Source organism: Pomacea canaliculata, linkage group LG1 (genome assembly GCF_003073045.1).
Source record: "Pomacea canaliculata isolate SZHN2017 linkage group LG1, ASM307304v1, whole genome shotgun sequence".
NCBI classification, from domain to species: Eukaryota; Metazoa; Mollusca; class Gastropoda; order Architaenioglossa; family Ampullariidae; genus Pomacea; species Pomacea canaliculata.
In genome coordinates, this window is record NC_037590.1 from 369116 (window position 1) to 393258 (window position 24143).

At 38.4% G+C, this 24143-nt stretch overlaps 1 protein-coding gene across 1 annotated transcript in view; it reads right to left on the bottom strand.

The window, feature by feature from the left end:
• LOC112576226 (protocadherin Fat 4-like) overlaps positions 1 to 24143 on the bottom strand; it is a 143983-nt gene that overhangs the window by 56918 nt on the left and 62922 nt on the right. The window contains exons 58-80 of the mRNA XM_025258526.1: positions 23474 to 23596; positions 22828 to 23013; positions 21655 to 21774; positions 20774 to 20962; positions 20413 to 20541; positions 18589 to 18777; positions 18329 to 18472; positions 17178 to 17366; positions 16272 to 16388; positions 13088 to 13270; positions 12135 to 12263; positions 11371 to 11556; positions 10805 to 10933; positions 10180 to 10365; positions 9388 to 9519; positions 8726 to 8917; positions 7685 to 7819; positions 7304 to 7486; positions 5837 to 5968; positions 5178 to 5363; positions 4780 to 4899; positions 4086 to 4268; positions 3648 to 3770 (exon numbers count right to left, since the gene is read on the bottom strand). Of these exons, the coding sequence (XP_025114311.1) occupies positions 3648 to 3770; positions 4086 to 4268; positions 4780 to 4899; positions 5178 to 5363; positions 5837 to 5968; positions 7304 to 7486; positions 7685 to 7819; positions 8726 to 8917; positions 9388 to 9519; positions 10180 to 10365; positions 10805 to 10933; positions 11371 to 11556; positions 12135 to 12263; positions 13088 to 13270; positions 16272 to 16388; positions 17178 to 17366; positions 18329 to 18472; positions 18589 to 18777; positions 20413 to 20541; positions 20774 to 20962; positions 21655 to 21774; positions 22828 to 23013; positions 23474 to 23596 (3585 nt within the window). The remainder of the gene's footprint in view (positions 1 to 3647; positions 3771 to 4085; positions 4269 to 4779; positions 4900 to 5177; positions 5364 to 5836; positions 5969 to 7303; positions 7487 to 7684; positions 7820 to 8725; positions 8918 to 9387; positions 9520 to 10179; positions 10366 to 10804; positions 10934 to 11370; positions 11557 to 12134; positions 12264 to 13087; positions 13271 to 16271; positions 16389 to 17177; positions 17367 to 18328; positions 18473 to 18588; positions 18778 to 20412; positions 20542 to 20773; positions 20963 to 21654; positions 21775 to 22827; positions 23014 to 23473; positions 23597 to 24143) is intronic.

Below are 24143 nucleotides of genomic sequence, written 5' to 3' on the forward strand. Positions count from 1 at the left end.
GCTGCCTACATTGTCTTTCATAAGTGCAAATGCAATCACGTGACACCACTTTTTTGTGAGCTTCACTAGTTGCCTGTCCATGTCAGCATTGACAACAAGGTGGCCTCACTCTGTTACCATTGTTAAAATATCTGTCTGGGTTCTTTGCAACTTATCAGCCCAGTCATTCTGCTACCATTGTCAGAGCATCTCAGCTCTTTGCCACATATCAGACACGAGACATTCAGCTGCTGAATACTTTGCCACCATCACTTTGCACACATACCACTTTTGATGCATTAAATCTGGCCTTAAAACCCATGTTTTCTGGGAATACTTTAAGTAACTGGTGCCTTTTTCTTTTTTTCTTTCATACCTTCCTCTCCTGGGGAGAAATGGCACATAGGAAGGGAGCATGTAAAAGTTGTAAATATGAACAAATATCTAGAGTGATTTTTTTTCAACACATTTATCTTTTTCTCATGCTCTTGATATTGCATGCTGTACCAAAAAAGGTGTCATTGGCATTCTACGTATGTTGTGGATACATGGTGTGCGTTCACCACTAGTTTTTGTTAAACTATTAGATGCACAAATATTACCTATATTAACATACGGGGCTGAGGTATGGGGATGGATTTAAACATTATTGAAAGAGTTCATTAGTTTGCATTGAAGCATTTTTTAAGTGTCAATTCTCACACACTTAATGATATGGTATTATGATGAAACGAGGAGATACCCTATTAGTATAAATGTGCATACTCAGTGTATTCACTACTGGCTTCAGGTCCTTCAAATGCCTGCTAACCGAATCCCATACAAAGTGTACCATATGTTGCTGAACACGCATCTTCAAAACAAGAGAACGTGGGTGTCTGATGTCTTCTTTTTACTGTATAAATATGGTTTTGGGTATGTGTGGGAAAATCAGGGCGTGGAAGACGTGAAAGTGTTCTTGAGAGAGTTCAAATGAAGGCTTACTGATAATTAGTATCAAGATTGGCATGGAAGTATTATACAAATTTCAATTGCAGATCATTTTTCATTTTATAGAGCATTTAAATTGGCTTTCTCTTTATGTACATATCTGAACGATGTCTAACACAGGAATCTGTAATGCCTTAATACATTTTCGACTCAGCGTTTCATGTCTGTAGCCACAATGTTTGCGTTTTGTGAACAACTCAATCGACAATGCTAATATCCTGTTATGTTCCTTTTGTCCAGGTGTTGTAGAGTCGGAATTGCATGCTATGTTCGTATGTCCAAGATAGAGCATATTGAGAAAGAAATTTGTACCTAAAAAGTATGACCAACATTAATCTGCTTTTTGTTTATCATTGCTACAAACAAATACTGCCAAGTACATAGTTAATAATATCGCAAATGATATCTATGAAGCATTTGAAGTACGAAATCTAATAGCTGACTATTTAATTCATCATACAGGTTGTGTAGCTTAGGATGTATGTTTTAGTGCATTGTTTTATATTGTACTGTGTGCTGTTTGGATTCCCCTTCAAATGGGCTGAAGGCCTCTTCAATAAATAAATCAATCAACCTTCTTCTCCTGTCAGTATGTGTGTCTGACTTTTGTGTAGGCACTTTGTGTGTGTGTGTTACATTAAAGTACAGCATATGTAAAAAAAACATGAGTTTGTTTGAAATATATTTAAAGAAAAATTCAATTTAATTATTACAAAATTATAAATTTCAAGCTAAAATCTCAATTTCATATTTGTTACCCTTTTACTTCTTCAGTACATCAGCTACTTAAATGGCCTCTTTATGTTTTAATATTCTTCTTGTTCCTATTCGCCCCCAGTGGAGCATCGGGCCAGTGTTTTAATACATATTATTGAGATTGTTAACTTACTGAACGGCTAATTAGTAATTCTTTATTCTATTAATTGTTGTTATTACTGTTGTCCTCTCTCATGCACTTTTTCTTGGGACCCATGATCACTTATGGTATACATATGTATACACACACTCACATTTAAAAAAGAACAAAAACAAACAGAAAACCCCCCATGAGATCATGAACACAGATTAGATTAGATTATTGCCCGTTATGCCGGTCGGCACGTAGGGCAGCGACAAAGGTCCTCCACTTTTGCCTGTCCTGGGCTAGACTCCACACAGTACCCCAGCTGAGGTTTAGGGTCTTCATGTCTGCCTCCACAGTTCGGCGCCAGGTGATCTTGGGCCGACCTCGCTTGCGTTTTCCTTCTGGCGTCCAGTGTAAGGCAGTTTTTATGATGGAGTTGCTCCCGCCTCGGAGGACGTGACCAATCCAGCGCCATCGCTTCTTCAACAGGATGGTGGCCATACTCTCCTGCCCACACTGGGCAAGTAGTTTTTCGTTGGAGATTGTCCTTGGCCAGAAGATGCCCAGGATTCTTCGCAGGCTTTTGGTGTGGAAGACTGACAGTTTGTTGAGGTCGCTGTCAGTCATTCGCCAGCACTCCGAGCCATACAGTAGAGTGGACATGACCAGACTCTGGTAAAGTCTCAGCTTGGTATTGATGCTGTACTGTGTCGACTTCCAGATGTTGCGTAGGCTACAAAAGATGCCCCTGCCTTTGCTCAGTCTGCTCTGGATGTCACGGCCTGCTCCTCCATCTTGCGTGACCATGCTGCTCAAGTAGGTGAAGCTTTCAACCATCGGCAGGTCTTCTCCCTCTATGCTGATCGGTGTTGGATTGGTGGTGTTCAGGGTCATCACTTCTGTCTTTGTCCGGCTGATGTGCAGTCCGACCTGCTGCGCAAAAGTGTGCAGGCTAGTCGTCTTCTCCTTCATGTGCCGGTGGGTGTGTGACAGCAGGGCCAGGTCGTCGGCAAAGTCTAGGTCTTCTAAGTTCGTGGAGAGTCTCCATCGTATGCCCCTTGGTTCATCTTCCGTTGTATGGCGCGTTACCCAGTCAATGACAAGGTTAAAGAGCAGGGAAGACATCACGCAGCCCTGTCTCACTCCGGTCCCGACCTCAAAGTAGATGTCACTGTTTCCAACACAGCATGAAAAGTTCGCATAGAAGCTTTTGATCAGCAGTACAATTTCCATTGGTATTCCGTATGCTCTCAGGATGCGCCAAAGACTCTCTCTATGGATGCTGTCAAAAGCCTTCTGGAAATCTACGAAGTTAATATAGAGCTGCCTCTGCCACTCTGTGCACTGTTCAATGATGTTGCGTAGTGCGAATATCTGGTCGGTGTATCCTCTTCTTCTACGAAAACCAGCCTGTTCTTCTCTAAGTTGTGTGTCCACTGCCTCTGAGATTCGTTGGATGATGATCATGAACACAGCTCCAGAACAAGTCTTTACTGCTTGAAATCAACAAGCAAGGTGATATTTTCCCTTTTTTTTTTTAAAACACTGAAATGTCATCAGTATGAGTGGCATCTCATGCAGGTTTTAAGCATGACAGACAAGTGCTCAGCAAGTGGTCAAGCAATGAAGCCGAATTCTCTCTAAAATATTGGTCGAAAACCAAAATGTTAAAGAATGAATCAGTTCAAGTGCCAAGGCACCACTGTACAGAAGGAGATGCATGTATGGAGAACAGTGAGAAATGGATCAGTAAGTGGGATATAAACTGGTGATAGAAAAGCTGAAAACTTTAGACCAGCAACAAGATCAGACACACAGGCCTGTCTGCACTCACCATGAATTGCCGTGTCTGAGTGTGGCTAAGTGACTGGATCAGAAAAATTTTGCATTCCTGGCTATCAATGGTAAAATACTGCTGATCTTCAGCATCCCCAGATATATGGCAGTTGAAAGAATCCTGAAACAGATATTCAAATTAATTTTTTCACGATCCTTTAAAACATTTAAAACAAAGTACAAAATGTCGGAAGTTTAAGAATAATGAAAATGTAATAAAGAATAAATAAAATGTAATAAAAAAGTATTCAACAATTGAATGGTATATCTTACAATGACAAACACTAAAGCACAACAACAAGAGGACAAGGAAGTTCTTAAAAGTTCATGCCACCAGACAAAGCAGAATCACTTATGATCATTTTCATTTAAATAAAAGATAAAAGAATGATGAGTTTAAGTCAGTTCTTTTCTCCTGGCAGACAAGGCCACTTACATTGTCAGCATCAGTTGCATTAAGGTCAAGAATCATAGCTCCAGGCGGCTCATACTCAGGAACAGTGGCGGAGTAGCTTGAGCTCCCAAAGGTAGGTCTTCCGATGTTGTGCTGAACCACTATAGTCAGCTTGCAAGATCCAAAGTTCTTAGGGAAATAGGTGTCAACTACAGGTGCCTCCAGCTGCAAATAAGGAAATCAGGAAATGATGGAGGCAGTCAGGGTTAAAGGCAAATCAAGACAGGCCCACAAGGAAGGTAAATAGAAGCAGCACCAAGGATTCTTGTACTGCCATTCAGACTTCTGATGTTTCTCCTCAGTCTTTTCTTTTCCAAGTGTTTAAGTCTTGATGAATACATAAATAATTGATATTGATTCCTGAGAGTCTATCTCTACTTGTAACTACTGTAGATTTTTTTTTTAGACATTATATATAGGATTTAAAATATTTAACTAAAATTAGGCCACTATATGACAAAATAATCTGATATATTCTCTGTAGAATTTGACAACAAGTACAAGGTTTTACTATATTAAGTAAGAACTAGGTTCTCCCTTTTCTACTATTTCATAACAAAGTTGATGAATACAAATAGGTACTTTGTTATCACTTGTACAAAAAAATCTATATAAGACAACAATCATCTTTCATATAAGTAAGATTTAATAAAGATGCTGAAAGTATTTTACTGACCTCAAATCTACTTATTGCTGTAGACGTGAGAGGCTGTAGCACACGAACGTCCCCATCAGGGCGGACATAGAAATAGGCTTTTGCAAGACTGTCTCTCACATCAATGAACTGGAGAGTTCCCTGAAGAAACAATCAACATTATGATTACAACTAACAAGTCTTAAATTAAGTGGGAGTAGGAACAGCCATTTTTAACTAAAAGGAGCCCAACCCTTTCTGCTTGCTTTTCCATGTTCAGTCATGTATACAATCACACATATTGTCATATCTACAGTCATGTATACCCACTGCTACTGGGTAAGCAGAGGAAGCTTCCAGCCAGAATGACAAGCCTTAAACTGTAAACCTGCTAAGAATTTCCCATCACAAACCAAAGGAGCAATGAAATATAGACTAACCCGCAAATTATTGTCAGTGGCTTGGAAGCGATAGACCTGAGTCAGGTTGACAGGTGTGGTATCTGGGATGGTAGTCTGTTGGTTTGACTGACAGTATGGAGGAGCTACATCTTCATCAATGATAACAGTGACTTGTGCCGAAGCACGGCATCTTGGGATACGGTCATCAAAGGCAATGACAGTGAACTGCAACACATTAAGACGCATCATTCATCAAAGATTAATGTCAATATCTGGCATTGAGACTATCTCACTAACTCTCTCTCACACACACACACTCTCAAACAACACACACACTCAAACAACACTCACTCACTCAAATGAAACAAACACACACAAAATGTATGCACACTTAAACAAAACACATGCATACACACTCTCTCATAAACAACACACACACAAATGCTCAAACAAAGCATATACACACTCTTTCTCAAACAACACACACACACATATATGCACACTCAAACAACATATAACGACAATACATACCTAAACAACACACACAATGTATGCACCAGCAAACAACACACACACTCTCTCAAACACACATGCACGGACACACATGCACACTCAAACACAACACATACACATGCACACTCAAACACCACACAAACACAAAAGCAAACAAACAAAAGAAGAGACACAATATGACATACATCATATTGGGAGGATGCTGACTGCAGCTCCTTGCGGACATAGATGTCACCTGTGGATGAACTGACGAAGAAATAGTTGGCAGCTGCAACCCCGTTGGCATTACTTTGATCAATGGAGTAACTGATAACATCCTGGAGAACAGGTGGAGTGTATATTGTCAGCAAGTATATATATATATGTTAAATGTTCAGCATAGTGTTACAAACATAGCAAGGACAACACATCATACGTATTTACCCTACAAGATCACACATATGTATTTGTATTCAGTGTATTCTTATAAATACAGCAAATGCTTCCCTCATACTATCTATAATCTGTCCCCATTCATATAGTTGACAACTGTAAACAATGTGGAGTAATCCGTCATTAAAACTTGGAGCACGATGAGCACAAATGTAGCTTTACTGGGGAAGCATGGGGAAAGCAGCTTTCATTACTTTTATTGCAAAGTTCAAGTTTTTACCTTCCCCAAAAATGTCTACATTTCTTGGTCTAATGTTTACCTGAGAGCAGCAAAAAACAAACTTGTTAAAACAAACTTCACCCACTGTTGTCTTCACAGTTTTTAGCTATTAGCCAGTCTTTGTAATACTTGCATGTTGCGCCAAGAGGGTTAAAGGACTAGCAGAGTGCAGATTTTTTGCTAATGATTCAGGTAAAGCTCAGTTCAAGACATTAATTCCCCAAATCTGAGTGAATTCCAGGTTTCTTTGATGTCCATGTTACAGGTTTCTATAGTGCTAATAGCAGAGTGAGACTAAGCAGGCGGAGTGGAGCAGTACAGTTGCATGTCATCAGCATATGATTGATGAGAAACATGGTGACACAGAATGCATGATGAAAGTGGTTTTGTGTACAAAATAAACTGGATGGGGAAAAGTACTGAGCCTTGGGGAAACCCACAAGAAAGTGGAGCAGAGCAAGATGTCAGACCATCGAAGAACACAGTCTGGGTCCCATCATTGAGACATGAGGTGAACCATGGAAGTGCAGGTCCAGAAATTCCATAGAGGGTGTGGACTCTATGAAAAAGCAGAGAATGGTTGATAGAGTTGAATGCAGCAGACAGGGACAGTAGAGTTGAGGCAGAAACATCACCACTGCCAAGGGCAGGTTGATGCACTTCTTTGAACAATGTAATCTCGATAACAGGAGGAGATTTGGGGAAACAGTATCTTGCAGTAAGCTTTACATAACCATCAGAAACAAAATTTTGCACTCCACCATCCTTTAATGTCAACATGGTTAAATTTGACAGATATAATACAGAGTAACATTGATGTCCTCTTGTATTACAACTGTGTTTCCCTCCCACTGGTGAGCCAACTGCTAAGTCAGCTGTAAACACATCCAGAAAAATTACATGATAGATGTGTCAGATGCTACCAGTCATCAAATGTTTAGCCACAGTTCCACCAGGACAACAGTGACCTCATATACTTGACAGAAAACTCCCTACTTACTCCATCAGCATCAGTGGCATTGACAGGCAGAATGTAGGCATTGACAGCAAAATCTTCACTGATGCTAATTCTGTAGGGGGCACCCCTGAAGACTGGACAGTTGGGGTTGCGGTTGACAGGTATAGCAACCACTGTCTCTGCAGTCAGGCCTGGGTTTTGGATGTCATAGCACTCAATAACAAGCTGCACAAGAGGAATGTAGTCTCTTGAGCCTTTCCCATCATTTAATATCAAAATTCAGCAAAAGAATCCTATGTTTTATCCTCATATTCTCCATTTTATAACAAGATGTCAAAAAAATTTTAAAAAGTTCTCTCAAAGCATACCAACATTATCTATGTGCCATCTATAATATTTTTAAAAATCATAAAACTAACTTACTGTGTATGTTTGTGTGTAGGCGGTGTCATTTATTAAAGATTGTTGAAGGGAAATCACTCCAGTATCACTGTTGAGACTGAAAAATCTGCTGTCTGGCGCATAGTCCTTAAGTCTGTAGCGGATTCGAGCAGGCACCTGTGACAAAAACACATTTAGCTTATAACTTGTTCTGGATCACTTACTTAACTGGTCTCTGCCATACAGGTCAAAGTTAATCCAAAATGTTTTGTTACAACTCTTTTTCAAACTAATGCTGAAATCAACTTTAGTCTGTAGAAAATACAGTACTGCATTATTCTGGGACCCAGGTAGTCTCAACCATTGATCATGTGTGTCACAAAGTCTAGGACAATAATCTGGTGCCTATTTCACTGTTCCAGGATCTCGAGGCTTGTGATTTTATTTAGTCAGCTTCATAGGCACTGGTCTTTTTATATTTAATGTGACTGACAAGACATTCTCAATTAATCCTGTCAGGATGAAATGATATAGCATGTCCTGGTGAGGTGACACAGCATTCATGCTTTGTTGCAAAAGTTGTGTGGCTGCTTCAGCACATTGTGAACAGGTTGGCCTCGTGGTAAGCAAGCAACTGTTAAAGTTTGCACATCATCTTTTAATATCTACATATAAAAGGTTTTAGATGGAGTAGTGAGAGTGTGTAAATACCTAACACCAGCCAGCTCTTTACTTCCCTCTGAAACACCACAGCTGCCCAGATGAGCTGTGGGGAAGTGGAGCTGTGTCTTCCCAGCAAGGTTAAATAACATTTTTTTTTAACCTTGTTTGATTTTATTGGAAATTGGTTTTGAAAGAGTTGAGTAAGTAAATAAACTTCTTTTGTAAAGACCTTGTTTAATCCATTGTAATATGGTTATATAGATACAGTTCTGGGGTAACAAGACAAAAGTCACACCAGAGAGTTTCAATGATAGAATTTAAAAGCACTTTGCGCTGATGAGTAAATGAAGGTTTAACAGCTTTTGCATTGATGGAAGGTGACCTATACATATTCATACTGTAACTGGGGAGACTGAATACCTGTGCTGCAGGGATGTCAGGGTCTGTACATGCCACAGTCTGTACAGCTGATGACACAGGCTGGTAAATTGTGATGGGTGTATTGTACGTCCCACTAAATCTGGGAGGCTGATCCAGCGTAGAAGAAATGATATTCACAGTCAACTGAGCATTAGCAGTGTTGCCACGTCCATCTGATGCCTCTACAGTGAACTACAGAAAAAGAGGAAATAAATAATATGAATCAGGGATCACAAGTAACACCAGGAAAACTCTAACACAGTTTGGATCGGTCTACTAAATGTTTTTAATCCTGCAATCTCTCTTAGATATGACTTAGGATTGTAACTACTAGACAACTATTCCCTTACAAGGCCTTGTTAATATTATTTGTTATGATACACATGTAAAACTACAATAACACAAAAATGTATTTGCACATCTAACTTTACAAACACATAAGCATATAGATATGCTCAGGATGATTTTCCACAAAGCCACTAATTATACAGTTTCTGCGGATAATGATCTGACAAAACAAAAACATTCTGATAATGTCACAGAAAAACAAAATTTTGTGTTGACAATATTTGTCATATTAAGAGACCCAGCTTTTTTTAAAAAAAAGTCTGGCTGATATACTAGTCATTTACAAGTTATGGAGAAAGAAAAAGCTTACACACCCTGTACTGATTCTGGCCCACTGGTCTGCCAGTTAGTGGACTGCGCACGCTGAAATTTCCAGTCTGTGAATCCAGGAAAAACAAACCTGCTCCATTGTCCTGATCTGTGACAATTCTAAATCTTACGGTGTCCTGCAGCATACAGATAACAGCCTTAAAACAAACAGTCAAACAGTCACCATGACATTTAATGACAACAGTATCAGCAGAGATGTTTATCTATTAGCTGCTTGCAGACACATTTTTCATGTTAACTTCTAGAATAAGGCCAATTATCCAACTTCGGCAACTTTTGCCAAAAAAGAAAGAAATAAAAACTAAGCAAGAAACCTATTGCAAGTATACTCCTGATACTGTTAATACTGTTGACATCAAGAACTTTATCATTGTTCTGGATACTAAGTTTTGAAATGGTTTGCTGAGACCTGAGAACCTACAACTTTGTGAAAGGCTAGGAGTTGGTCTCAACAGACCACTGGCAGTCCAGAGAAATAATTATGTCTATGGTTTCAGGTAACGGTCTTCCAGTATCAAGTAACAGAAGTTCAGCTCAGAAAAATACTACACATTTTTGTGAAAGTGTCTCTTTGTGTCTTATTTCTTGTCCCCTATCTCTCATCCTGTGTCTCTTGTCTTTCATTTCTTGACTCCTCCTGGTGATGCAGGCAGTGATGATGATGAATATGATGACGACATATACATGGGTGACATATAACAATGATGATGATGACAAATGCTATCATCATCTGCAGCAGATTGTGAAACAGACATCAAGAAGCACTGGGGACTTACACCATCATTGTCAGTGGCCTGAATTCTGGTGACAACATAGCCCAGTGCCACGCCCTCATTCACACTGACAACATAGCTGCCACCAGAGGAGAAGACAGGAGAATTCGGATTGCGTGGAATGGTGAATAAAACACTGGTAGCTGCTCGTCGATAAGGGTATACAGAATCCCAGGCCATCACTTGTAACTGTCAGACAAAGAAAGTTGACTGAAATATTTAAAATGTGTTGCATGCTGAAGAAACTAAATGTTCTCTCTTCCAATCATTTTTGTCAGTGGATGTTGGAATCAGGTTTGGCCTTTGTACTTGATTTTATTCTTGCATGCGACTAATAAACCTTACATTCAATACTATATTAATGGTTGCATCTTAATAGCTATGGGGCAGAAAGATAAGAAGACCTTTTTTACAGAAGTATTGAGCCTATTGGACTGTAAACTGTGTGAGTGCTGAATGGTGAGTGGCTAAATACCAAAATGTAGTGATGACCTCAAAATACTAGAAAGTAGGCTACTGCTACAACAATACATGTAGTAGTAATAATAAAATAATAAAGAGTACTGCACAGATGTTGAATTTGGGATGCTACACAGAAGAAGGGAACCTTTTGCCTGAAATATCTTACTCTGTAACTCTGTAGCAGATCGGGATCCCTGGTCAGACTTTTGGTTAAGGTGATGACACCTGATGTCTCATTGACGGTAAAAAATGCATCAGCAGGGTAGTATCCTTGAGCAGTGTAAGTAATTCTCCCCTGTTGGCAGTAGACAACCACAACAGAAATCAATGAGTGACATGTTTGTGATTTGATCATGCTACCTGTATGTGTATGCTTATGTTAATGCAAGGATGTATTTTTGTCTTTGTTGATGCATGTGCATGGATATCCGAAACGCCTAGGGATACACATTACACATGGACATTCTTGTACATGCAGATGTACAGTCTCTGTTTACAGCACACACACAAAAAAATAAAAATAAATAAACAACAAAAACAGTCTACAACTGCCTTCAAAATCTTTAGCATGAAGATCATTCAAGAATGGAACATGATCTTAAAACAGAACTAGTTCACACTGACTTCAGCATGAGAATTATTCATGACTGTTATTTAAAGAGACTTCAGGATGGTCATTCATGACAGGGGCAGGGAACATGAGTTTAAAACAGTTGACAAAGACATACACACCTTAAGGTCATTGTCAACAGCAAAGACCTTTTGGACTGAACTACCAACTGTCTGGGATTCTGGAAGAGTCTGGGAGTAAGAGGCCGGCTGGAAGATGGGGTACTCATCCAAGTCAACAGTGACATAGACTAGAGCAGAATCATTCCTTGAGGTTCCTGGTCGCTGATCAGTTGCAAATACAGTCATCTGTGCAAACAGAACATATATCACTAATGTAGCTATAGAGTGAAGCCTTAGTTGGTGGTAGCTTTTGGCGGGTTGGTGATCCATACTCTTTTGCCGGTTGCTTGATGCTAGATATTTGTTCCATTTGTGGTAGGTGAATGTCTTAGTTGGTGGTAGCTGCTGGTGGGTTGGTGATCTATACCATGTTGCCTGATGCTAGATATTTGTAGGTGCAGGTCTTTGCTGAATAGTTTCACTCTCGTCTAAATCCTAAATTCAGGTACCTGTATGCTACTTGCTAGCTTGTATTATTGTACTTTCATTTCCATTATGCATGCACAAAGTGGTCTGGTGGTTCAAAAGTTAAGAACTTATCCCCAACTGAGTGAGGATTGGGTGTCCTTGGTTCAGATCTTGTCTTGGACATTGTTCTTTCTCTGCATGTGGCACCATGTTTACATGGCTAGCTATTTGGCTATGATCTAGCTTTAATTCGTGAGTAGGGGGTAAAATACACTCCCTTCTCTCATTCTCCCTACATTTATGACACATGCACATATGCATACTGGCACATGCAAAAGGTGGCAAAAAATATTTACGTTGTAAAGAGTGATGGCAGATCCATTCAGAGAGCTGCGAAGGTAGAGACGTCCAGACAATGGATGTAGATAGAAGATGGGGTCAATATCTGGCTGGTTTGATGTTACAAGAGAGTACACAATCTGGTCCTGGAGGAGGCATACAGTATGAGTTTGTGATCTCTCTCAGGTGTTACATCATAGAAGATTCTTACAATACAAACTTTATTTGTCCCTGTGAGCAGCCATGAAGCTTACAGAGTTAATAACAATATAATTAATTTGTATAGAAAAGCACCAACTCCACCATTGTACACTTCTACCCACTACACTGATCAATACACCAACATCCCACATATAATCACGTCACTTATAGGTGCCAGCATTCAAAACCCATTTGCCTAAAACAGCTAAGGACAGCCTCCTCCACTCTCAATATAGGAATCATTGACATAGATGTAGCATGGCACATAACAGAGGATCCTCAGTATGGGACTTGCTCTACAGACAGATGCAGCATGGCTAAAAACTTGGAGCTTTAAGGATGCTAGGTTAATCTAAAGAAATAGGTGTGAATGATGTTCTTGTGACCTGGGGACAGCTACATGATACATATCTAATTTTAAAAGCTTAAAATCTAAATAATCAGTTTTCTTGAAACATTGCACACAATATTTCCAAAATTTTTTTAACCAACATTGTTTTAAATATGATAAAACTGCTTTAGTCAGACTTTCATTCCTATCAGCACATTTTGCTGTGTGCTTGTGCAATGCATCTAAAGGGCATAGGAGCTATTTTTAAAAAAAGTTTCTAAATATCTTTTATTACAACAGTTTTCAATTTAAGAAAAATGTTGTGCAACTAGCCCCAGGTGCCTGTTGAATGCAAAAAATAAAAAATAATAATAATCTGCGAATACTATTAATATTCCTGGCTCTGCTGAAATTCATATTTGCAAGAGTCATTCTAACCCCATCAGCATCAACAGCCGTCAGGTTCAGTACTGGCTCCAGCAGAGGGTGGTACTCTGAGATGGTCACTCTATAAATGTCTTCTGTAAACACAGGACTGTTGAGGTTACGCTGGATAAAGATAGTGCCGGTACAAATGACTGCACCTTCAGGTGTGTTGGGGTCATATACCCTGACTTGCACCTGTGGTCAGATAGAAAGCAAAGATATACATTACATGCCATTGTTACTTATGTGTGCTGAGAACTTACCATAAAAGACTAAATATGTGACTATTTGGCTAATAAAAATGACAATGATAATGACAAAATTTATATTAATCCCAGAAAGAAATTATACTTGGGTTGTGCATCAAAGGAAACTTTTTAGAAAAAGCCTCAGGACCATTCTTAAGACACATCTACATCACCACACTCCCATGCATGCACACACACTGTCACAAACCTGCTGTGTATTTTGTTTAAATGTTTTTTTTTATTTAGTTAGGAAGGGGATAGAGAGAAGTAATTGGCTGGGTGAGGTGGTAAAGACAGCAATCAACAGCCCGAGGCGTGGCACGCTGATCTGTGTTTAATTAAGTTTGGTGTTGATAGGTCGCTTGTTGGAAGAACAATGGAAAGAGTGTGGTAGTGTTTCGGATGTGTGTGTGTGATTGGGGTTTTATTCCTTGACGGGAGAAGAAAGGTCTCCTTGGTGTTGTGTCCAGAGCGGAGGAGGTTTTCTATTTGTAAACAAGTCTTGAAGGACTTGACTGGACTGGACAAATCCTGACAGATTTGTATCTTTACTTTATGTACCACTGAACCTGTTGAGATGAGTGTGCATCTTTGTTGATGTTTCGGTGAATGAGTATTTTTGATGGTTTTTGGTGAGCCTGTGTATAATGTTGAAGAATGAGGAGAGTTCTGATGAGTGTGATATATTTGTGTATGTTTTATGAATAGGCTTGAATTTGCATTTGTTTAAAGAATTGTTTTTGTTTTATTTCTCCAGGTTTCTGTGTTTCTGTGTGTTTCTGTGTTTGTGTTTTTCTCTTCTGTTTCTATTCTTCATATGCGCCGGGAATCCTCCAGTGGAACTTTGTGTCACGCTTGACTGCTAGAGGATACTTGTGTCAGTGTCAAGTGGAAACTGTGTGCTGCCTTCAAGTGTAGATTTTTTGTGTTGTTTAAGTTGAGACTTTGGGAGGAGCTTATTTTCAGCAGGAACATTAGATGTGTTGTGACCAGGAAAGTGTTCAAGACTGTGGGGTTGGGATATTAGGAATTGTTTTGTGTTGTGTTTCCTTTTTATGGATTTTAAATTATATTATATTTTTAAAATTTAAATTGTTGTCTGTGTTTTGATTTACTTATGTTCCTCGTCTGAAAGGCACTGTAGAGTGCGGGTGACACACACATGCACACACAAGTAACAATTTTGTCTATTAATTTTGCTCTTTGGTTGAGCAGTTGGACTGATGAGGGAACAAATGATTTCAAATGCCTATTACTTCTGCATACAGGCATAGTGTACAATTTTTGTGAGCTTAACAAGACAGTCTCCTGCTAGCATATGTTCTGGTACAAACTAGGTGTAGGAAGCATTTCTGACAAGCTGATCACAAATGGAAGCTAAATCCCTCTGCCTGACACCAATTATCTGAGAACACATATTGACAACGCTGTTCAGACTGTTCTTATCATGGATAGGCGGACTGCAGAACCAGCAAAAAGCAAAAAGATAGACAGACTGCCAATGAATGACTTGTAAAAATAGCTTAATGTTAATGACTGAAAAACTGATCAGCTTGCAAGGAAGATTTACTCTTTTCTGGCCAAATTTAACAAAAAGTTCCGTGTTACATCCCACTGAAGCTGATAAATAGTGCCTAGCTACTTGAAGATGTCAGCAGTCTCAATAGGCTTATTGTGTATCACACTGGAAACAACAGGCCCACCTTTAATTTTTCCGAAGTATATTCTTATCTACAGTTAATTCCAAAAAAGTTATCATCACACTAGTGTACAAAATTTGGTAATGCACTGCCATGATCTTGATTATGCCCATGCAACAAGGTTAACGATGTGGCATCATCTGAACATTTAACAATATTGCTATATTCTTCAGTATGTCTGCAAGCTCTGCAGGATCCAGTGTTTGTTGTAACAATATAGCTATTCTCCTCAGTACTTATGCAACTGTCTGTGTACACAATATGCAACAGAGGTGATAGACAACAGCCCTGCAGAGATCCAGTCCTTGTAATAATATTGGAATAATGACAATTTACAAAAGCCTTTTGCTGTCTGCCAATAACAAAAATCCCACATCCACAAAACCAAGTGATGTGCAAGATTAAAATTTGAAATAAGTCTCAATGCTAGAAAGTATGGCTGTACTAAATTAAATGCAAAGTAAAATCAGCAAAAAGCAATCTTTCTAATGTACATTAATGGCATATAAACAAATTTCTAAACTAACATGTATTCAATAATATTTCTGGTTAAGAATATTCTTAACTGGCATCTGACAAAAGACTAAACTTAGGCCTGTGGCAAAAGACTGAAAAATAAGTGTGATTTAACATTCCAAATTCTCCAGCATTCCAAATACAACTTTGGTAGCTATTACTGTCATATACAAACACCATCAACAGCAAGCTCCAGACCTTCACAAACTGATGCCTACACTATTCTGGGAATAAGATGGTCTGAAAAGATCTCCAACAGCAGCCTGTGGAAAAGAACCAACCAGAATGCCATTAGCCAAGACATCAAAAAGCGCCAATAGGGCTGGGTAGGACACACCCTGTGCAAACCAGCTGACACCATTGCCAGGCAGGCACTTGACTGGAAGCCTCAGGGGAAGAGGAGAGTTGGGAGACCGAAGTAAACTTGGAAAAGAACAATAGGCCTGCCCTGTTCCAGGTCTGCTGGCGAGGTGTTGTTGCGGCCCTATGCTCCTCGAGGAGTAACAAGGACTAAACTAAGTGTCATATAGTACTGAATAAATCAACTAGACTTTAGTGTAAAAACATCCAGAAGAAAAGAAGTCCACTTGAATTTGGAGTGAAAACATATAGCAGTAAACAATTCTGCTAAACTGTGGTCCCAAAATGAAGACACGAAGAAGCAGCCAACAGAATGTGATCGTGACATTCACTAACAATGGACACAAGGGAAAGTGGTCAACACCAACTCACTGTGATCAAGGTCTCAGCATCATCTTTTATATCTTCAGCCAAGGTTATGTTGCCAGTATTCTTGTCAATGTTGAGGGCAATAGCATTGGGGTAGATGAGCTCATATTGCAGACCCACCTGCAGAAAGTTTAAAATACACATGCACAATACATGCAGACACATGTGTGAACCCATGTATGCACATATAATGTCATGAAATAGCTCAGAATTACTCCTACCATATTCATATTGCTCTAGATTTCAAAAGACATAAACAAGGGTTTACTCACAACTGTATTCACTGAGAGACCTGCTTTCTGAACTAAACGTCATCAACTTTCCAAGCATGATACATGCACTATTTTCCTAAACTTCACAGAAAATGCATATGAAGGATTGACACTTCATTTGAGGTTTTCCAACAGAGTTAAAAATGAGGTTTTACAAAATGAGACAATTCATTTCTGATTTAAAATTAAATCAAGTTTCTCAGACACTATATGTGGAAGAAAGCAAAATCATTCGGGAGATTTTCCACAAAAACTAGGACGATATCAGCTTAAATCATATTTTTCTGATCGGAACATTTTTTGTTGTTGTGAGTGACCCGTTGCAACTATAATAATAGTGCATGCAGCAAACACTAGTTTATCTCCTACAACAGATGTCTCCTGAAGTTGAAAGAAACAACGAAGTGTTGGAAACTGAATTTGACACATCAAAAGGGGTTAAAATATGCACAAAATACAACTAATACTAATACTATGTTTAAAAAAAATCACGAACTGCACCATCATCTACTGAAAAGAACAGCTTAATGATTGTGTTAAAATTCACAAGTATTTTACACAGTAATGTCCACAACATATCAGTTTATAACAAAAGCAGCAGCTGTGCCAACAAGCATACAGAATTCAAAGAACCTACAGAAGAAGTGCCTGTAGTTTGGGCATTAATCTGCAGCACCGTTGAGCCTGACTTGGCATTTTCGTTGATGGTGTTGGCAAAGTTGGATGAAGCACAGACTGGTCGAGGTATGATTCTGTTGATATTGACAGTAACAGTTGTGTTCACACACTTCTGAGGACGACCACTGTCACATGCTTCCACCAACAGCTGCACACAAAATATACACATTAAACATTGTATCAAACTGCATATTAAATTCACATGTATGTATTGAAATGCACACAGAATATACACATCACACTTTGTTTAAATGAACACAAATGCACATCCCACTATGTTTCAAAACCCAGAGAACCTTAATGTTTGCAAGACCTGCACACAGTTGGGAGGAGAGTGAAGTTAAGATCAATCTCTTTTCTCCTAGTAATACCAATACCCCCTCCCATAAAAAACCAAAAGACAAAACAAAAAACAACTGAATAAACTAAAAATGAATGATCTTCCTAACTGCTTGCTGGGTTCTGCATAAAACTTCAGTGAGTCCACAACAAAATATCAGACAAAAACTCCATCAACAAGATTTTTGTCTATGTTACACCCTTAAACAATCCTTTCAATGATGGTATCTTGTTAAATAAACTGCTGTCTCCTGTCCCACTTCCTGCATTTGGAAGGAAGTAGATGACAGCAGTAGCTGACAGATGTTCTCTCCATCAGCACACTGTCAAAAAGTGAAAGAAAGAGACACCGGCAGAGTTGCTGGGCTCTTTCAAGCGCTGAGCTGCTCAGGTCGCTCTTTCATTCCTTTCCTTGCCTTTTGTTGGTCAAATTGTTACTTCAGCAAGATGAAGTCAAGTTGTTATTTCAGCAAGATTGTACAATTTTCACACTGGACTCTGCCCAGTCTGAATGTTTAACTCAAATTTCTCTCTCATTTCAATAGCAGTTATCAACAAAAGGTATAAAAGCAATTCCATGGCTTTTTAGTTTGTGCAAGGCACTTGCAAAATCTGCTAAACACTGCTTGGATATTGTCGTCCGACAGAACCAAAAATATGCTCATTGCTACACTGCTTGTTCTGAAGGAAAACTGAAGTCACAGGTGAACAAAACATCTTTGCAAAGAAGATAACTGCAAAAGATAAAAAGATGACAGAAGTCACACAAACCACAAATGTGTTGATGTTGTTGGTTTTAACAGATCTTGCAAGCTGTAGATTTCCAGTGCTAGTGTCAATCAAAAAGTACTGAGATGGTCCAGCACTCAGGTCTCGCTGGTATTGTTCATCCACAATTCTATAGGAGACAACATCCTGAAACAAAAATCCTAAATGTGAATATCTGATCCACAAATTCTACTTCTCCGGTACTTCAACATTCCACTGCATTCTTCACTGACTTAATAAAATGAACTTAGAGAAATGCTCACATCTGCATCTGCATCTGTAGCACTGATGTTGAGTATGCTGCTGATGTAAGGCTGATTTTCGGAAATGGTTATGACGTATGGCCCAGAATGCCAGACAGGCTGGTTTGGATTGCGAAGGACCTCAATAGTGCAAAGGACAGAACTTTGTCGCTGGTCAGGTCTCAGTGTGTCATAGGCAATGACTCGAAGCTGGAAATGAGACCAGATGAAACAAAGTCATGCAATAAGGCAACAGGATGGATAACTACTCATGACATATTTATGAACATGTACTGCTGGATATAAATCTTACTTCAAATGAATGAGATAATGGAAATGCTTCTCTCCCCTGTATGTGAACCTTTATGACTGTTCCTTTAAATTGTATTCACTATGCAATAATAATAAATGTGTGATTTATATAGAACATAGTCACACTTTCGAAGGAGCATTCTCTCAGCTCTTAAGATGAGTAGGAGATATTGACAGAATATGAAGGATGGAAGGAGAAACAACTATGCAGACAAATAAGAAAAGACAAATATAAAAGACACAAAAGGAAATCAAGGAGCAAACAGTAAGAGTGTTTGTGATAAATCAGCAGAGGAAGATGAGCAGGCGGACTAGTCAATAGGCTATAATCAAAACTATTGACAACTATGATGATTTGTATATGGAGTAATGCTTGTGGAACAGATATGTTTTTTCTTATGTGTATATTTTTTTTCCTGCACTAGATATAATACCAAAACCCTCCTCAAATTACATTACCCTATCGGTAATTAAACTACTTTGACATGCAGTTGCATTCTTGGCTTGTCAATAAATATTTACATCATTATGAATATTTATGAAGAACGAACACGTAAAATGGTCTTGAGATTTCATCATCTTTCCTTTATTTAACCTTTGTAATGCTAAGGAATACAGGAATATAAGAATACATGTAAGAGTGTGTGCATGTCAGTATATTCATGCTGATGTGCAGTTATTTTCAGATAAACTAATTAAAATAGGAGATTTGTCTCAATATGCAGCACACTAGAGATATATGCTTGGAACTGTGTGGAGTCTCATGCATTACAGGTGAAGACAAAGGATCACTCTCTGATCTTGATGACTGTTATGCACACCATGTTACAGGCATGTACTGATATTGATGATAATAAATACAAAAATCTGTAAAGCGCATGCTCACACTCCTAAGGAGCATGCTCTTAGCACATGGACAACACATAAGGGACAGGAAAACAAACAACATATGAATTATGAAAGAAGAAACAACAGCGCTGATGATGAATAAAAACAAATACAGAAAATGCAAATAACAAGCACTGAGAGTATTGTGATTTTGCAAAGGAAGACAAGCAAGGAAGTAGCAATAAGAAGAAAAGGGATGAAGGGTGTGAAAAAGAACTAGCATTGTTGTTAGGAGTGATGTTTAAGGAAGAGGTGCGTTTTCAGTGCACATTTAAAGGATTCAATAGTGGGTAGGTGGCGGACTGGAAAGGGAGAGAGTTTCATTGTTTCGCTGCATAGTAACTACAAATTCTGTGGCCAAATGCTGTTCTGGTGACAGGAATACTTAGCAGATAGTGTTATTACTACATCATTATTACTACAGTGTTACTATCATCAATTATTTATTACTGCTAGAGGTCTCATGTATTACAGATGGAGAAAGAGGATTACTCTCTGATCTTTGATGACTATAATGCACACCATGTTTAACTCTTTTATTGTATGAAGATAGTGTGCCATGTGACATAAATATCATGAATATTTAGAAGGCAAATGTAATTTAAACATTTATGTTGCCAAGATTTGGTTACAAACTTTACTTACATAATATCTTGTATCACCTAGGGTCTGGGTGCGTAGATTAAGTAAAGTTGTTACAGCCCCTGTTACGTTATTGACAGCAAAGATGGATTGCGCTGGATAGTCTCCAGATATCCGATAACGTACCACACCCTAGAATCATCAGAATATTTCTTGGTCAAGAAAATGGAAAGTTTTAATGTTTAAGAAAAAGCTGTAAATATTTCAACTATAAATTAACGTACTTAGTTCATGACATATAGTATTGTTCTTATACATGTCTTCATGTTACAACCATGATCGATCTGATCGATCTGTTTAACAAAATAGTACATCCTGCAGTCCTAATAATATCACTGCTAACCCTCTGCAATGTAGTACTTACTGCAGTCTTAGAATCACTGCTGCTGAATGTGAATGGCAGAGGAGCACCAACAGGAATGTTCTCAGTGATCTGTGCTTGACAAGGATTTGGTAGAATGGATGGGGCACCAGGGTAACGGTTAACGGTGATAAAGACATTTACACTTCCTGTCTTGGGTTGGACTCCACTGTCTGTTCCAATAACTACCAGCTAAAAAACAATCCGAATAAACCATTACTTCGTAGACAGGCAGTACACAATGATTACTGAACATATTACTCTCCAGTATATTTATATATACAAAGTAATCTCACCAGAAGACTGGTGTAATTACTGTCAGAACAAACCAGTTACTTAACAGAAATGATGACTCAAACAGAACATATTACTCATCAATAAAAAAATATATCTATACATACATATATACAGTAATTTCAAGTCACTTTAACATGATTATTTACCAGTAACTATAACAGTTTTGGGAGTACAGTTGTTATTCTGGAACATTACAAAATACTGCCCCTCTATTTACTAGTGTCTACAGATGAATATAAAAAAATCTGTGAAGGTAGTTTAAATTATTTGCTGCATGGCAAACTAAAAATAAACAATTGTTTATCTCACAATAAAGCTACAAACATATTACAATAAAATCTCAAGGGATAGAGGTGTAAAAACAGAATAAAATACATTAAGAAGAAAATGAAGCACGGAAAAGACATGGACAGGAAATAATTTCTCAGCCTCCATAAACTAATCAATCTTTACCTGAAGATCTACACAAAATCGGCTTTTGTGATATTATGCTTTGAATGTTTTTAGATAATTAAATGTCAGAATCAAATAAAATGTGAAAGAATTGCAAGGAGCAAGCTGATATCTGAAATTTCCTAAAAATGTACCTGGTATTGATCCTTTGGGAGGCCATAGAGGCTTGACTGAACACGGATGGCACCAGCAGAATCCACAGAGAAGAGAGCCAGAGCATCAGTATTTTGCACAGCAGAGTACCTCACTATGTCCTACAAGAAAGAGTTAAATACATGATTCGATGATAAATCTAGTCACTGTAAAGCTGACTGTAAAATGTATTTAGAGCAGAATCTTCATTTAAGACTGAACACTTAAACTGAACGCATTAAATCAACAAGAGCAAATAAAGAAAATAGAAAAGAATTTAAAAATAAGGCTATAGATTTCCTTATTGTACTTGCATAAAACAATTTACTGAAACATCATACAACATTCATGGCTGCATTAAAGCATCTGTAGCTAGTTTAAATCTTTGCAAGAATACAGACCTCAGAATCTTTTTGAAACAGGGGAAATTAAGGGGATAATATTTAAGTGCGGCACTTAACAGAGGAGTGGAGAGACTATTTAAGTATGGCACTTAACAGGGAAGTGGGGTTAATATTTCATTGTAGCACTTAGCAGGGGAGTGGGGATATTTTAGTATGGCACTTAGCAGGGGATGGGGAGAATATATTTCAGTATGGCACTTAACAGGGAAGTGGGAATAATATTTTAGTGTGGCATGTAAGGCCAACACAACAACTGGAGGATCACAATAAATCTATTCATTTCAGTGTACAGTACTGGTGAGGCAAACAGCAGATCAAAATATCTTCAAACTGAACCACCTAATCTGATGATTCCTGTCCCTGAACTGCCAGTGTCCCCGTCTCCCCCCCAAAAACAAAATTTGTTTTCCAGTCATTCAGTACTTGTACATTGGTTCACATCACAGAGCATATGCATGATTGCATGTTTGTGTATATAACAGGCTTTCTTACTTTGTCAAATAATTTATACACTGTTACACAGTCAAATTATTCATACACTCAGTTACACACTGTCAAATTATTTATAAGGACAAAATTTACACAGTTGATTCTGCTACTCTGCCAAGAAAAGATGGCCACACTTAGTCACTTGTGCTGAGACTGCAAGACAAGAAGCAAGTAAGAGTGGGCAGATGGTAGGAAAGATTAAAAGGAATGGAGGAAGGGAAAGAGAAACTTTTAATAATACGAAATGTAGACGAAGAAAGTGAGCTTAATAAATTTGTTTACCTGTGGGTTTTTATCAGTAGCATTAACAATAGTGACAAGGCTGCCTATAGGCAGAGTCTCCTCAACGGTCTTATAGATAGGAGATGGGTAGAACTCTGGTGGATATTCATTCCTCAGAATGGTGATGTCAACTATTGCCTCAGCCCTGTCGTTGGGATACTGAGAGTCGTATGCCTGCACTCGTAGCTGTAATCAGGTAAAATATACATCGGTCTTTCATCAGTACACACTGTACCCTAATGTTATTCTGATTATTACTGCTATACAGTGTTAAACACAGCTTTTCACGGTTCCACCAGGTATAAACACAAAACAAGAGAGCTGTTTCCACTGTTTTAAAAATATGTAGTCCAGATGGTAGTCCGGTCTATCTGTATGATTTCACTATGAAAGCCATTTGTTTTAAACAAAGGAGAGAATCCACTAACATGGACTCGCATTTCATAATGACCATGGTTTACATCCATGGATTCTTACAGCACTCATATTACATCTATGGATTCCTTCTACAACCAACATAATGACCATAGTTTACATCCATGGATTCTTACACAACACTCCTATTCTGATTGCTTTTTCTTACACACAGCATTCCTATTCTGAATGCTAGTTTTTAAACATGCGCTCTCCGACAATCTAAACTTACTGTAAAAGAGATTGCTGTGTCTGTAGTCAGAGGATGTGCCAAGGAAATGTTTCCAGTAATGGTGTTCACATGAAAGAAATACACTGCTGCATTGTCCCCAACTTCCTCATAAACAATATGTCCCTGCAAGAGATTAAAGTTTGAATCATGAAAAGGGTAGAGAGTTACTAATTGAAGAGCAAGAATTTATCACGACTACAAAGTGGACCTTAGGTTAGTAAGGTAGAAGAATTCATGGTGTATTCAGAAGTCTTGGTTGACATTCAACAAGCTAAAGTTCAGTGATGGCAAGTATGAGATTATACTGGTCCAATCTTTCCTTGTTAGTATCATGCTTCTGTCTATGTTCCAGAAAATACGGCTATTGACACCTGACTGATCATTTCCTGGTGGAACAGGCTTCATGGATACTTAATTGTTTTAACCTTCGTTCTCTTCAGTTTTGATTATTGTAATGATTTGCTTTAAAATTCTGTCCCCAAAATTGTCCCATCTTTAGAAATAGCAAAATAATGTTGCAAGCTTAATCTTTCAAATTCAAATGACGTACAAGCTTGCATTTTCATTATAGGGTGCTGTTTACCAAACTGTCCTTCATATTTATTAGACTTGGTTCATCAGTACATCTTGGCAAGAGCATTCTGATATTCTGCAAATAATTCAAGTCTGG